This window comes from Trachemys scripta, chromosome 4 (genome assembly GCF_013100865.1).
Source record: "Trachemys scripta elegans isolate TJP31775 chromosome 4, CAS_Tse_1.0, whole genome shotgun sequence".
Lineage (NCBI taxonomy): Eukaryota > Metazoa > Chordata > Testudines > Emydidae > Trachemys > Trachemys scripta.
In genome coordinates this window covers 91,139,190-91,154,661 of record NC_048301.1, presented here as the reverse complement: position 1 = coordinate 91,154,661, position 15,472 = coordinate 91,139,190, and the positions used below count along the sequence as shown (strand labels likewise).

Sequence of the window (15,472 nt, the reverse complement as noted above, 5' to 3'; positions counted from 1 at the left end):
TGTAAAATGAAAGACTTTCCGTCACGCGACTGTGGTGAGAACATCTAATCCATCAAACACATCATAATGCAGTGCCCCAAATACGGATTCAGAGGTGAATTGATGATATCCACAGTGTCACAGAGGAGGCCCAGAAATAGCTTATGGACCTACAACTGCATCTATAGTATGTTGCTCTGCAAATGCCATATGCAGGAGAGCATCACAGATCTCATTAAAGCTGATGTATGTGCTAAGTACCTTTCAACAATAGGAAGCCACTGCCCAAGGCAATGGGTGCATGGCAAGGCCAATCAGCAGCCAAGGCACATAGGGTGAGTGAGGGGTTTTCTTAGGACTGTTTGGGAAAAAAAATAAAAAATAAATCAGGGGAGAATTGATTGGTTGCAGCTTGTCCCTGTGTGTGAGAGGTAGAAAACACAGACAGTCAGCCCAATGTGAGAGAAGTGCTGGTGAGCATGGCCCTGGGAGGAACACAAGGACAGAGCTTATTTTGGGCATAATACTCACTGAAAAGGCAGACTTCAATTTCTGAGCAAGGAAACTGCCTACTATGTTTAGGGAAACAGGATTCTGTGTATGTTCTTTGTAAATAGGATTGCAACCTGACTCACATCATCAATTTTTCCTCCCTAAGGAAGGACGCCCTGAATATTGGCCAACTGCTAGAGTCAAAAAGGGGCAACAGTATCAATGAAAATTTTATGTCCAGTAGGGCTAAGGAAAATCAGAAGGAATTCATTAAATATAGCAGAAACAAAGGAAATCCAAACACTGATACAGGTCTCAGACTAGTTAAGGATGATAAAATTGTCAATCATGAAGCAGAAAAGATGTAATTATTCAATTGATATTTCTGTTCTGTATTTGGAAAGAAGCAGGGTGATGTATTCATATGTTAAAATAATAAGGAAATATTTTCTGTGCCATCAGTAACAAGGAAGCATGTTAAACAGCAACTATTAATTTTTTTAAATGGACAGGATTGGATAACTTGCATCCATGAATATTAAAAGAATTGTCTAAGGATTGCTCTCAACCTTTAATGATGATTCCTATTATTCCTAGATTTGTTAAAGTTCAAGGACTGGAAAAAAGCTGATGTTGAATAATTATTTTAAAGGTAAATGGGATGACTGGATAACTTTAGGCTGATTATCCTGCCATTCATCCCAGACAAAACCATGGAAAGGCAGATATGGGACAAAATCAGTAAAGGATTAAAGTATGGTAGCATGATTAATACTAATCAGCGCAGTTTTATGGAAAATAGGTCTTGTCAGACAAATGCGATATTGGTTTTAATGCAATCATGTTTGTTTGGTAAAGGTCATTGTGTTGGCATAATATACTTAGATGTCTGTAAGGTATCCGACTTAGTCCCACATGATGATAAAATTAACACTATAAAGAAACACTTTACAAAATCATTGTACCATATTCAAAAGATTAAAAGCTGGTTAACTGGTAGGTCTAAAAAAATAATTAGAAATGGGGTATTATCCTATGGTTGTGTTTCTAGTGGGATCCCACAAGGATCTATTCTTGGCCCAATGCAATTCAATATCTTTATCATGATCTGGAAGAACGTAACAATGTAAAAATTACAGATGGCACACACAGAGATGGAGTAGAAAATAATGATGACAGGCCCATTATAAAGACCAAGTTAGAACACCTGGAAAAGTGGGCTCATTTGAATAAAAGGTTTTAATACTGCCAAATGCAAGATCAAATATTTAGGAACAAGGAATGTAGGTCACAAATTCAAGATGGTAGTTAGTATCCTGGAATGCAATGGAACTGAAAAGAACTTAGGGTTAATGTTGGATAAGCAACAGAACATGAGCCTCCAGTTAGGTATAATCTGGGAAATATCAAGGCAGTGAGATAGTATTACCTCTGTATATGGCATGAGACCACTACTGGAATACTGTGTCCAGTTCTGGGGCTCAAACTTCAATAAAGATGCTGAAAAATTGGAAAGAGTTCAGAAAGAGCTATAAGATGCCTCCACCGGCACCAGCGCGACCAGTACGGACAAGATCCCTGTCCCCCCGGCACTGACAATCAGTACTAGTGGACAACCAGGACAATCAGTACTAATGGAATCCTGCCACTTCAGGGACCTCCGCATATCGGACGTACCGCAGTCTCTACTTCTCAGTGCCAGGATCTATGCACTGAGCCTGTGCTTAGCACGGGAATTATCCCCACTGCCATGCCATGCTCCTCCGCTCTCTAGTGAGGGTTCAGACAGTGAACCAGAGGAAGTGGCATCACAATACTCCACTCAGGCCCCATATAGTGCTCAGTATCAACAAAGCCCTAAAATATACCCGCAGGTGGCCCCACCACTGCCATCCTGGTTTGGCCACTCATGGGCACCATCACCGGGATCTATGTCTCCCTACTGGCCCTTTTGGGACTCTTGGGCAGCATATCGCTGGCATGCCTCTCGGGCTTCAAGCCTCACCCGAGAACCCTCAAGACACACCCCCTCGGCCGCAGCATCCAGAGCTTCGGAGCCTCCACAAGATATTATAGAGGAACTGGAGGGTGGTGCCGAGGAAGAACTGACACAGAGGATCATATTCTCCTCCTCCCCAGACAAAGCAGTAATGCCTTCCCCACCATCTCTGGCAGATGACTTTTGTCTCTTCCAGGAGTTAGCAAAGAGTTGCAGACACTCTCCAAATACCACTAGAAGTACATTCACCATTGACTCCTTGACTTGACATCCTCCATTCTACTTCCTCTCAAAGATCGCCCTCCCTATTAAACTACCTTAGACCCGGCAAGAACCATACGGCAAACCCCAGCGTTGGTAGTGCCTACTTGCAAGTGGGCAGACAAAAACTACTATGTCCCTGCCAATGAATCTGAATTCCTCTTTTGCCAGGTTATGCTCAGGCCACATCCAACCTCCCTGTTTCACATGAATCAATTGAGTCACCTTCCAATTTTTTACTCCAAGCCTCACCAAGACAACAGGGAGGCTATATTGCATACCCTAGATGTCAGGAGAGCCCTGGGTCTTCTATCTGGGCAGGACAAAGGCCTTCAGGAAGTCCCGTAGGGTTTTCCTCTCCATTGTGGAAAGATTCAAGGGCTCAGCAATATCAGCCCAAAGGCTCTCCAAGTGGGTCTCAAATGGCATCAGACAGTGTTACCAAACTTGCAACATGACCCCTCCAGACTCTATTCATATACACACCACAAGGTCAATCTCCTCATCTGTTGCCTTCTTCCAGAATAGCCCTATCTCAGAGATCTGTAGAGCAGCAACATGGGCATCAGTCCACTCTTTCGCAGAACACTATGTGATCACTGGGGTCTCTGCCTCCAATGCCATCTTCGGCTCCACAATACGGTCATCTGTAACTGACCCAACTCTGAAGTCCCGGCCCTTCAGAAGGGGTACTGCTCAGGAGTCACCTACAGTTGAGCACCCATAGGGACACTACTCAAAGAAGTTACCTTGTGCAGTAATGATGGTTCTTTGAGATATGTATTCCTACAGGTGCTCCACAACCCATGCTCCTCCCCTTTACTTTAGAGTTCTTGTCAATGAGTCTGCTGTAGAGAAGGAACTGAGGGAGGTTAGCTTTCATGCATTGGCTAGCCTCATGGTGCAGCCATATGAGAGACAGCACATGTGCAGGCCTAACAGACACTGCTACTGAAGTCTCCAATCAGCAGTGCAGGGACGCAAGCACATCCACCCATAGGAGGACACATCTCGAAAACCCATCATTACGGCACAAGGTGAGGAACTTTTTCTCAGCACAGGGTCCTGCCTTTTGGTCCTTCTGCAGCACAGGGTATTCACCAAATGCTTGGCAGTCACACCATGGGTGGAATCCATGTGGACAACAGATCTCATAGAAATACAGGCACTGTAGGTTAAGTAACTACAAAACTTTTACACATTTAACACATCTGTTTAGATTAGAAGATGTTGTAGTCTTGTGGGATACCTGACTTCAAATCTCAATACAAATGCCATGCTTTCAGATTGGTGCATTGCAGAAATAGTTAACAGCCTATGTGAGGGAATTCCTTATGCCACTCAACCACAATTCTGCCAGGGAATTAGGGAGTGACATTGGTAGGTTACAGAGATCAGCCACAACACATGATCTCCAGGGCGAACTGGGAAATAATATAAGACCTTCCTGAAGAATTATAACAGAACCAAACAACAAAAAAATAATGAAATATAACATTATAATTAGACTAAGGTCTCCTGCTGGTACATACATGTGAAAGCATTTATAAAAATTAATGCCAAGGCAAAGCACATATGTATATTCATAGTAAGGTAATAACTTTTGCTACTGTACTAAATGATTGATATTTGTTACTTTGCTGTATCAACATTGACTCATAACACTAACTGACTACGCTGACTGGTTTAGAAAATAGACTTCAGCCCTGATCCTGCAAAGATTTAGGCATGTGCTTAATGGCACTACTCACAGCGTGGAAAGTCTTTGCAGCATTGGGCCTTACTGTGTAAGTCATTTTCCATTGACTTTTTTAATGGAAATTTTGTGGCCAACTCTAACCATGTGATACTTGACAAATAGGGTCCCACCACTGACCAACATTTCGTCCCCCTCCGCCATCTCATCCTCCTCACCAGATGAGGCAGAGATGCCTCCCTCTGCCCTCTCTTACAGACAACATTAAACTCTTTCAAGACCTAAGAGGGTGGCAGATACTTTGCAATTGCCTCTAGAGGTAAAAGAATCACACCATAAGCTGATAGACATTTTACACTCTTCTTCTTCATCCAGAGAAACCTTCCACATCAATGAGGCTTTCTTGGATCCAGCCAAGATGATATTGCAGACCCTGCATCGGTCGCGCCAATCTGTAAGCGAGCTGATAAGAAATACTACATCCCAGCCAAGGGCACAGAGTTTCTTTTCTCCCATCCACCCCCTAATTTGATTGTTGTGGATGCAGTGAACTCCAGAGGTCGTCAGCACCAGGCAAAGTCCATCTCACATGATAAATATTGGAAACGCCTCAACCATTTTGGAAGAAAGGCTTATTCTTCTGCCACACTACAATTCCATATCGCAAATTACCAAGCTCTAATAGCAAAATATGACTACTTCAATTACTCCAAACTCAATTTGTTTATTGATCAGCTTTTGGAATAACACAGAGATCAGTTTAGGGCCATTATCAAAGGACAACTGGTAGCCAAGATGGCTCTTCAATCAGTGCTCGACGTAGGCAATTCTGCAGCACGATCCATCTTCACAGCAATTATGATGCGATGAGCCTCTTGGCTACATTTATCTGGCTTCCCCAAAGAAGTACAGACAACCACAGAGGACCTTCCCTTCAAAGGCACCAAATTGTTTGCAGAAAAGACGGACGCATCCCTCCACACACACACAAAGACTCCAGGGCTACTCTTTGGTTGTTGGGGATTTGTACACCTGACAGAAGAGAAAATACAGTCCTCAGCCCCTCACTTAAATCTTGCACAGCACACTATCAAACCCAATGCTTTTATGAAAGGAAAAAGTCCAGATTCTCAAACTGAAAACCATCGGGCACAAAGCCTTCCTCTTCCCAACCATCCACTTCAGAACATCAATTTTGACAGATTAGTCAGGGCACCAACAGACCACTCCCTCCAATACCATCTGATGCTAAACAACCCTTCACATCCCTTTGGGTGCCACCTTGCTCTGTTCCACAGCACCTGGGATTGGATAACATCTGACAAATTGGTGCTAGAGATCATCCTCAATGGGTATTCCATTCATTTCACCTCCCTTCCTCTGTCCCTGCAACACCTTTCCCCATCCCTCTTCAGGGACCTGCCTCATGAGAGTCTATTGTGACAAGAGATAGATCACCTTCTCTGTGTAGGAGCCAGAGAACCAGTACCTCAGCAAGTAGGAGGCAAAGGTTTTTACTCTTTACAGTAAAAAAGAAGTGGGGTTGGAGATCCATATGGGACCTCAGAGCACTCAACAAGTTTGCCAAGGCTCAAAAATTCAAGATGGTCATTCTAACAGCGATTATTCCAGCTTTGGAAAAGGGAGACTTTTTTACCCCTCGACTTTCAGGATGCTTATTTCAATCTTACCATCCCACAGAGGGTTCCTCATATTTACCCCAAGACAGGACAACCACCAGTACAGTGTACTCCTTTTCGGGCTATCATCGGCTCCCAGAGTATTCTCCAAGGTCTTCATTGTAGTGGCAGCTCATCTTCATTTCCAGAGAATCATGATCTGTCCCCATCTAAATGGGGGTTTAGACAACTGCCTCATCAGGGCTCGTTCCTTCGACCAAACTCTGCAGGTTACCCATATGACTATGGGCTTGTTCAGAAGCCTGGGCCTACAAATCAACGTCCAAAAATAAATGTTAACATCAGTACAGAGATTAGAGTTCATAGGAGCCAATCTCGACTCTCTCCGAGTGAGAGCGCTCCTCCCACAAAACAGATTCTATAAGAGTGGAACAGCTTGAGGACCAGTGCAAACCAGCCCTCAAATATCAGCCAGACGCTGCCTTCAACTGTTGGGGCCCATGGCTGTAGACACATCTGTGATAGCTTATGCCAGGTTTTGCATGAGGTGTCTCCAGTCATAGTTCACCTCAGTTTACAGACCAATCAGAGACAGCCTAGACAAGCCCCTATCATTACCCACCAAAGTCAAGCAATCCTTGAAGTGGTGGAAGGATCCAGCAAACATCTGCACGGGGATCTCGTTTGCACAGCCCAACCCCCCTCCGGCACTACTCCTCACCATTGACGCATCCCTTATAGGATGGGGAACACATCTCAACAACCTCACAACATGGGGCAAGTGGTCACCCACGGAGGCATGTGTTCATATCACTGTCCTCAAATTCAGAGCACTCAGGAATGCGTGTGCTTATTTCCTTCTGCTGATTAGAGGTACACACACAAGGGTCATGACAGACAACCTAGCATGTATGTACGACATAAATCATCAATGGGTGCCAGATTACCTTCCCTTTGTGAGGAAGCACTAATGCTATGGAACTGGTGCATTACAATATCAATGGCCTACCTACCAGGAGTGCAGAACACGACACTGGAGAGTCTCAGATGCAAGTTCCTACACAACCACGAATGGGAGATAACTCAGTAGTACTCTATGGCATATTCAGACAGTGAGGGACACCAACAATAGACTTGTTCACCACTTACCTGAACAAGAAATGCCCATGCTACTTCTCCAAGGCAGGCCTCGGTCAGCACTAGGAATGTTTTCTTTCTCTCATGGGACAAGGGCCGTTTATACGCCTTTCCCACATTTCCTCTATCGCTGAAAGTCCTATTAAAAATAAAGAGAGCAATTGTATTAATGATTGCTCCCATCTAGCTGAGACAGATATGATACCCTTACCTGTCACAGCTGGCAACATGTCTGCTAGTCTCTCTCCATACCTCCTCTCGCAGAACGAAGGAAACACTTTCCACCCCAACCTGTGGATACTCCAACTCAAGGCCTGGCTCCTTCATGGTTCCAGCACATATAAAGATCCTGCTTTCAGGAAGTATGGGGAGTGTTATTACATAGTATGAAATTGGCTACCCTGTTTACTTACCTGCAAAAGCAGACTAGATTTCTGGTTTGGTGTAATTCCAAGCAAATTTCCCCATCTGCTACTCTCCCAATGGTACAGTATATACTGACTCAAGAAATCAGGACTCTCTCTTAGTTCATTCAAAGTTCACCTAGCAGTCATAGCAGCCTTTTATGAAGAAATAAGAGGGATTCTCAGTGCTCTCGCACCCAACTACAAAACAATTCCTTGAGGATATAGTAAATCTTTTTCCCCAACCCAGATGCCCCACCTCAATATGGGACCTCAATGTAATACTAAAGAGCCTGACTAAGCCACCCTTTGAACCCATGGCCACTTGTTAGCTCACATACCTGCCTAAGAAGACAGTGTTCCTTGTGGCAATCACCTCAGCAAGGCGAATAGGGAAGATAGCAGCACTAATGGCACCCCTCCCACCCCCTTATACAATATTATTTCGGGACAAGGTTACTTTCAGACCGCAGCCAAAGTTCATCCCCAAGATGACCTCATCTTTTCACATAAACCAACTGATTCACCTCCCATCCTTTTAGCCTAATCCTCACTGCGATAACAAGAGGCTATACTGCACACCCTAGATGTTAGGAGAGCCCTGGCCTTTTACCTGGCAAGGACAAAGGCCTTTAGGAAATCTAAGCTTTTCCTTTCCATTACGGAAAGGTCTAATGGTGCAACGATATCGGCCCAGAGACTCTCCAAATGGGTCTCGAATTGTATCAAACACCATCAGGGTCACAACATAGTATCGCCATCTGGAATCCACACACACTCCACAAAATTTGTTTCCTCCTCTGTCACCTTCCTCAAGAATGTCCCCTTCTCAGAAATCTACATGGCGACAACCTGAGAGTCTGCGCATACCTTCTCAGAACACTCTATGATTACTGCGGAGTCTGCTTCCAACGCAGTCTTTGGCTCCGCAGTATTGTCATCCATAACAGCTCCAAAATCCCAGCTTCCCATTAGGGATACTGCTCAGGAGTCACCTACAGTGGAGCACCCATATGGACACTACTCAAAGAAGAGGAAGTTACTCACCATGTGCAGTAAAGATGGTTCTCTAAGATCTGTGTCCCTAGGGATGCTCCATGACCCACCCTCCTCCGCTTACTTAGCAGTTCTTGTCAAGGACTCTGTGGTAGAGGAGGAACTGAGGGGGATTCACCCGGGCGTGCTGGTTAGCCTCCTGGCAGAGTACGAGGAGGGGACAGCACATATGTGGGGTGAATGAACATTGCTACCAAAGTTCTATCAGCAGCGCAGGGATGCAAGAGCAGCTGCCATGGAGCACCTTTACGGACACACATCTCACAGAACTATTGTTACTGCACAAGGTGAGTAACTTCCTCTTCATTGCAATTATTTACCAAAAATATCTTATTTTCATACTGGGACTTTTTGTAATGCATTATAGAAATGAAATGATGGTAAACAGTATTTTTTATTAAAATGGAAACTTTATTAAAAAAATCATTCTTGCTGCTCTTCTACTGAAAAATAATTTCTGGCAGTAAGATCAGTGTAGAAAAACAAAGTATAAATGAGGTAAAATCAAAACAAAAATTCTGTGATTTAAAACAAACACTTGTGATTCTTAAGATCAGAGATAAACCAGAAGTTTAGTCACTCTAAAATTAGTGCCTAGAAAATGAATTGCAGTTGTTACCATTTCCTTTTTGTCAATCAGATTCTAGCAGTATTAACAGAGTTGCTGACACTTTGAATACCTCAAGTATCCATCGAGGTCCCAAGAGAGATCCCAGTGAAGAATGGAATGCAATAGCAAAGACTTTTTATGATTCTTCTTTTCCCACAGAACATGTAAGTCAATTAAAAATATTGCCGAGCAGACCTTGGTGAGCTAATTCCACAGATATGTGTAGAACTGTATGCATCTGGATGCTTTAAGACCTAGTCGATCTCCAAAATAATATCAAGAGGGCAACATGGCACCATTTTTCACAATTAATGTTGATAGAAAACAGCAGGAAAAAGTCACAGCATATAAATCAAGCAGATGCTAGCCAGTCTATTTTGGGATGAGAGGGTGAGGTAGTTCATTATGCACCTCAATAAAAATGATCACCTACAATATAGGAAGACAAGCACATTATGTTCCTTTTGTTTACTTATCTAATAAAATAATTCAGAATATATATGAATTGCAGTATCTGTTAGCTAGTTTGTTCTATGCTGCAATAAAATATATATTACTCATTGCTTTTGAATTTGTTCATTATCATCTTTGTTTAATAAGGCAGAATATTCACATTGGTATACATCAATGTATGCATAAGCAGAGAATTAAGAAGAAACCTGTCATCCTCTAGGGTCAATTTGTCATATAAGATTAAACTAGCCATGTTTCATGTTGCATTTTGGAGATCTCTGTGGTACATAACACTGTATGTAAAAACTTGAAGAAAAGGGCTGAGTCTGGTTTCTGTCTCAAAGAGACAAGTTCTAAGGCACAATATTAAACATACCTTCAAGGGTGATTTTTTTTTTTGGTGACAACTTGTGAATTAACCATCTTGGACCTTCCATTTTGGAAATGATTACTGAGAAGATGGTGGGCAGTCAGCTGGATCCTATTGGTCTGGTTATGTAGAGATAATTATACTGATATCTTCATCTGATAGACCAAGGTTAGAGGTCTACTGATTTTATTGGATCACTTTCAATACTATTTCAGCACCATTGGCTCACCTGTTCTCTAGTAGCACTATTCCTTCCTTTTGGATAAATCTCAAAGGGTTGTATTGAACAACTCTTCAGCCTCTCAAAACACTACTTCCATGTTATCAGTATTCTTTTTCAACCAACATGAGGCCACCGGTGAAAGTTGAGTTGTTTTAGGCTGCATGCGCAGCAATATGCTCATGATACTCAGATCTCTCTTTTGCCTAACTCAGGTTCCAATGTGTTTGCTCTTTCCACATGTGAAAGACATAGGAATAAGGATAAAGATGAGCTGAAGTTAATGCTGAGTGGTAGGGAGAAGCACCTGGATAAATTGGCAGGAATTATATCCACTCCTTTTAATGAGTGGAAATGCTATTTCTGCCCTTAGTTAAAATAGTAGACCAACATGTCTTAGCTACAGCTAGACAAGAGGTTGCAGCATTTCCTTTAACATACACACCTCTGACTGCATTTATACACACTTTTGTCACTTCTAGACTACACTACTGAACTGTGGTCTACCTAGGGCTATTCATGAAATCCAAGCGAAGACTTCCACTGGGGGAGAATGTAGCCACTTGCCTTTGTGGATTAGACATATGTGAGACATAACCAGTGGATCTTGCTGACTTCAGGTGCATTTCAAAGTGTTGAATCTATAAAGCCCCAGCCTGGGATTTTGCTTCTGCCTCTTCCCATTTGTTTTGGTATTACAATTGTAATAAGTTATTTCCTCAAGACTATAACTTTTATAGGCATAAAGAAGGGGAGCTGGAGGATTAAAAATAGTTAAGAGGTGTTCTTGATCACTAACAACTTATATTGCTATCATATAGACTACTGTACCAGTTATGTGCTACAGCACACTGAATAAATTGTATTCTAGCTCAGACTAAATACATTCATCTGGGAGGGAAAAAAAAAAAAAAAGGAAAGCTAGGGGGTATTTTTTTATTTAGTTGAGCCCTTTAATTCTGAAACATTTCCTGCTCCAGACATGAGACATGTCTCATTCACTGCATCTTGAAAGGTAAAAGCTGCACAACTAAGGTCTACAATGAGAGCAGCTCTCTCCTGAAGACCTTGTAAGGTGCATGAGATCAGACCCTCTGGTGATGTAGTCATTTCTGCTATATAGATTTTTTTTTTTTTTAAAGTAAACCTAGAAAAAATAGAGGCTATTAAAGTTGGATAGTTAAACAGTCATAAACCAGGAAATTACAAAGGTAAAACCTTAATTCTGGCCCTTGTACTTATGCATTATAATAATATCTGATCATTTAATTAGACTGTCTCAAATACAATCCATACAGCTTTTCTACAACCTTAGGGCATATACACACTACCACTTATGTTGGTATAACTTAGGTCACTCAGAGTTGTAAATAAGCCACCCCCCCAAATAACGTAAGTTACACCAATCTAAGCACCGGCGTGGACAGCGCTGTCAGTGGAGAGCTTCTCCTGCCGATACAGTTACCGCCTCTCACAGAGGTGGTTTTATTATGCTGAGGGGAGAGATCTCGCCCATTGGCATAAAGCATCTTCAGATGTGCTATAGTGCTTCTAGTGTAGACTAGCCCTTACATACATTTGTGGTATTTTGTAGTACTGTGTGTGCCAGCCATAGTCCAGTAGTCATTTCTATCAGAAGTGGAGTACATCATTGTACCATTTTCACAAAGCATACTGCAAACTAGGTATAACAGCAATAGAGAAAATTTGCTGGGATACTTGAAATATTTCATAGCTAACACATTTCATAACTACCTGAGCCCCATGAATTATATGTGAGGATGTATGTGTAGTGGTTGAAAAAAATTGTATAAGATATGGCTGCTGACTAAATAAGCCATGTATTTGGATAAGACAGGCAAGAATGTACCATATAAAAGTCTAAGTCAAGGATGACCTGGACCACAACAACATGGAAAATAGGATATATACGAATGACAAAAATAGTACAAGATACTACACAAGTGCACCTAAGATTATGGGGGGGGGGGGGGGGGAATCAAGGAATTGTATATATCCATACACTGTGCTTGCAATCAGAATGCATATGCACAAGTGCAGAGTTAAGGTTGCATGAGCATCCTTAACTCATTTGCTGACCCGAGTGCTTAACATTTAAAAGCCTAAAGGATACAAATTTTTAATCCAGTGGATGGGATTCACATAGCTATCCAGTATTTCAAACACATTGTAACATATCTATATTGAATCTATGAGCCTCTACACATACTACCTACTGCAATTTATTCTCCAGGGCTCAAATGCTGGTCCCTCTTGGACGAAAACCCTAGTAAATGGCCTTGCACATGGGAACCTTACTAGCAATGCCAAGTGCAAAAACAATTCTCCTCCTGCCAATCTAATAAGAAGGTGCAAGTATAGTTCCATGCATCCCCTAAATGGGAATTCTGGCTGGTGGAAGCATTGGCAATGGACAGCTTGCCCACAGTCCTTCAGGCCTGTGGAGAAGAGCCAGGTCCACCATTCATTGTCTTACATATAGTGCAGTTTCTCTGCATGGCAGCCCACTTAGTGGAATTGCAACAGTTTCGTTACATTTTGGACCTTACTAGGGGTAGAAGTGTGGAACAGCATTTGGTCATAAAAGAAATAACTATTATATTTTTCCATACTCCATCTTGAGATAAATTACTCTTATTTTAGTGTACAGTTGAAACATACTTACAATATTCCTTTTAAAATGCAAAAATGGTTATAAAAACACGACATAATGGGTCTTGTAGGAGGTTAGGCCTTAGATACGTATTTTTATTTTTCATAATTATTTTAACAAAGTGGTGTGGAGTCAGTGTCCTTACAGCTTCAAGAGATACTCCCTCTGCCTGTAGCTGAAAAATGACCCTAATAGTCAAAAAGTGCTAGATGCATCTTCAGTCAGCTGGACAACTTGTGCATGGAGCCAACTCCTTGAGACCCTGTGTGTGTCAAGGACTCCCGTAACAGAATTGCAGTTCTTGGAAATGTAGTTTCAAAGTACCACTCAGTGGAAATAATCTGACAAGCAGTTGAAATATTTGTTAATTCATTATATTATGTCTGAAAGGTGAGCCATGGACCAATAAAATGTCCCCACACCAAACCAGCTGCATCTATGTGTAACACGTGTGCTGTGCAAAGAGTTGGTTTGCTCTAGTAATTATCCACAGCCAGAGTAACTAGGACACTATTTCCATTCTATGTCACTTTAAAAATGAAAGTAAGCAGTTTGAACACAAGTAGCATATTGGAAAAATGCCAAGTTTCTAATGGCTGATTCCGCTTTCCTACTCCATTAGTAGTGGCAGTCCTCGGAAGGGAGAAAACAAAAGCTAAAAAAAAAAAAAAAATGTATACTGCAGCTTTACGTCTATTAAATTTAACCTTAGGGTTTACCATTGTTTTGTTTTGATAGAAGGTAGAATGGAGTGCATAATTCAAGGGAGCAAATAACTTATTTTAAAAAATTCTTGCAGTTTTTTTCTTAGGGGAAAGTGAAAAGGTTTATTACAGATACCTATATAGTCCGAAGATATAACTTTGATCACTTATTTTATCATCTGTCAGTGCTGGATCCAGAAAACACTGTACATGCTTGATTCGATCAGATGTGAGTGTGTCTCTACAACATGGTAAACACAACCATCCAAAAAACTAAATGAAGAGCAAAAAGAGCTCTTAACAACATGAGGCTCATTTTTTCCTCACTGACTGTCAGCTGAAGAATGAAGAGTATTTTTAAATTGTGACAGGCATCACTACATAAAAATATCTCCAACTGGCATAATGTATGTTAGCAAATACTTTGCTAAACTGCATACTTAATCCAAAATCGGCAGTCTCTCCCCAATTCTCAGAGAATATTCTGCATTTAAGTCTCAAATTAAGACTTCATTATTTTTATAGAATACAGTACATTTACTAATACATTATGAAGCAGAATAAATTAAAAGCAAACTATGCTTGTCAAACTAAATGAAATTAGTTTTGCAATGCATTATCCTCACTGTTAATCATGTCTGTTTCCTCCTTACTTGCTAATCTTCAAAATTCAATAATTTGCAATGCATCTCTAGATATATCAAGTTATTCTGAGTTTAATGCATTTATAATGCTAAATTTTATTCTCTTAGGTTAAAGCAGGAGTTACTGTATCATGCCACCAGCAGAAGCTTTCCCATCTGGCTTCCAATGTAGATACACCAATCTCAAGTAAAAGTTTACTCAGCAAGGAAGAGCAGAATTGTGATTCTCATAACTTCTTTATAAAAAGTCAAATCAATGACACTGAAAAGTTTTTGAATTTAGAAAGGCTCCACCGGTCTAGAAAAAGGAAATATGAAGAAAGTCTAGAAAAAGCTGCGGTAGGGGACAAAACAGAAAAATAATTCAATCTCTGAATATGCATATCATAGAAAGATTTGTAGAAATCTTCTACTGGAAGTAAAGAGGTGCATATTTTATTTTGTGGGTAACTCTAGACTGCAAACTCGCCGATTCCCTCCCCAGTATTTTGATGTAATTGTATTAAAAGAAAATAGATTCCCTACATTTCTGCAATTAAAGTCCTTGCAAGTTGTTACAAAATTTTTGCTAGAAGTTAAAAATTTAACACAAGTGTTATAAGTATATGTCTGTTAAGTGTAATTTGTGATGTATTTAACAACTGTACCTCCTTCAGATGTTGAAAATCTTAGCTGCAGGACTTCCTAATTTCTCCGCCAGAATGAGCACTAGCACAACTATCAAACAAAAGCGACAAAGGATGTCTCAGAATGGAATGGTCCCTTCAAACCTTTATGACTCACTAACTGGCACAGGAATAAGAAAGTCTGCTGTTTACATGTATCAGATCTTAAAGAGGAGCTAATTTTTTTTTTAATATCATACTAAGTACATATAGATACAATCGGAATTTTAGAATAAATATTGTCTCTTAAAAGGCAAGTCATTAAATGTATCATTTACAGAGATAATAGGGTGGCAATTTCATAAAGATTTAATTTTTCTCTATCCAGCTGATAATCATCTCTTCTTTTCCATTTCCACTCACTTTAGAATTACTTGAATCATCATCCTGCTGCTTCTCTCGTCCCTCCCTACCCCTCAAAGAAAGGATTAAAATTGAGAGAACCAAAATGAATTAATGCATAGCCAA

At 41.0% G+C, this 15,472-nt stretch overlaps 1 protein-coding gene across 1 annotated transcript in view; it reads left to right on the top strand.

Annotated features, from left to right (window-relative positions):
* CCDC73 (coiled-coil domain containing 73) overlaps nt 1–15,368 on the top strand; it is a 65,976-nt gene extending 50,608 nt beyond the window's left edge. Inside the window, exons 11-12 of the mRNA XM_034768758.1 lie at nt 9,305–9,438; nt 14,448–15,368. Coding sequence (XP_034624649.1) covers nt 9,305–9,438; nt 14,448–14,702 — 389 coding nt within the window. The 3' untranslated portion in view covers nt 14,703–15,368. The remainder of the gene's footprint in view (nt 1–9,304; nt 9,439–14,447) is intronic.
* The last annotated feature ends 104 nt before the right edge of the window (nt 15,369–15,472 follow it).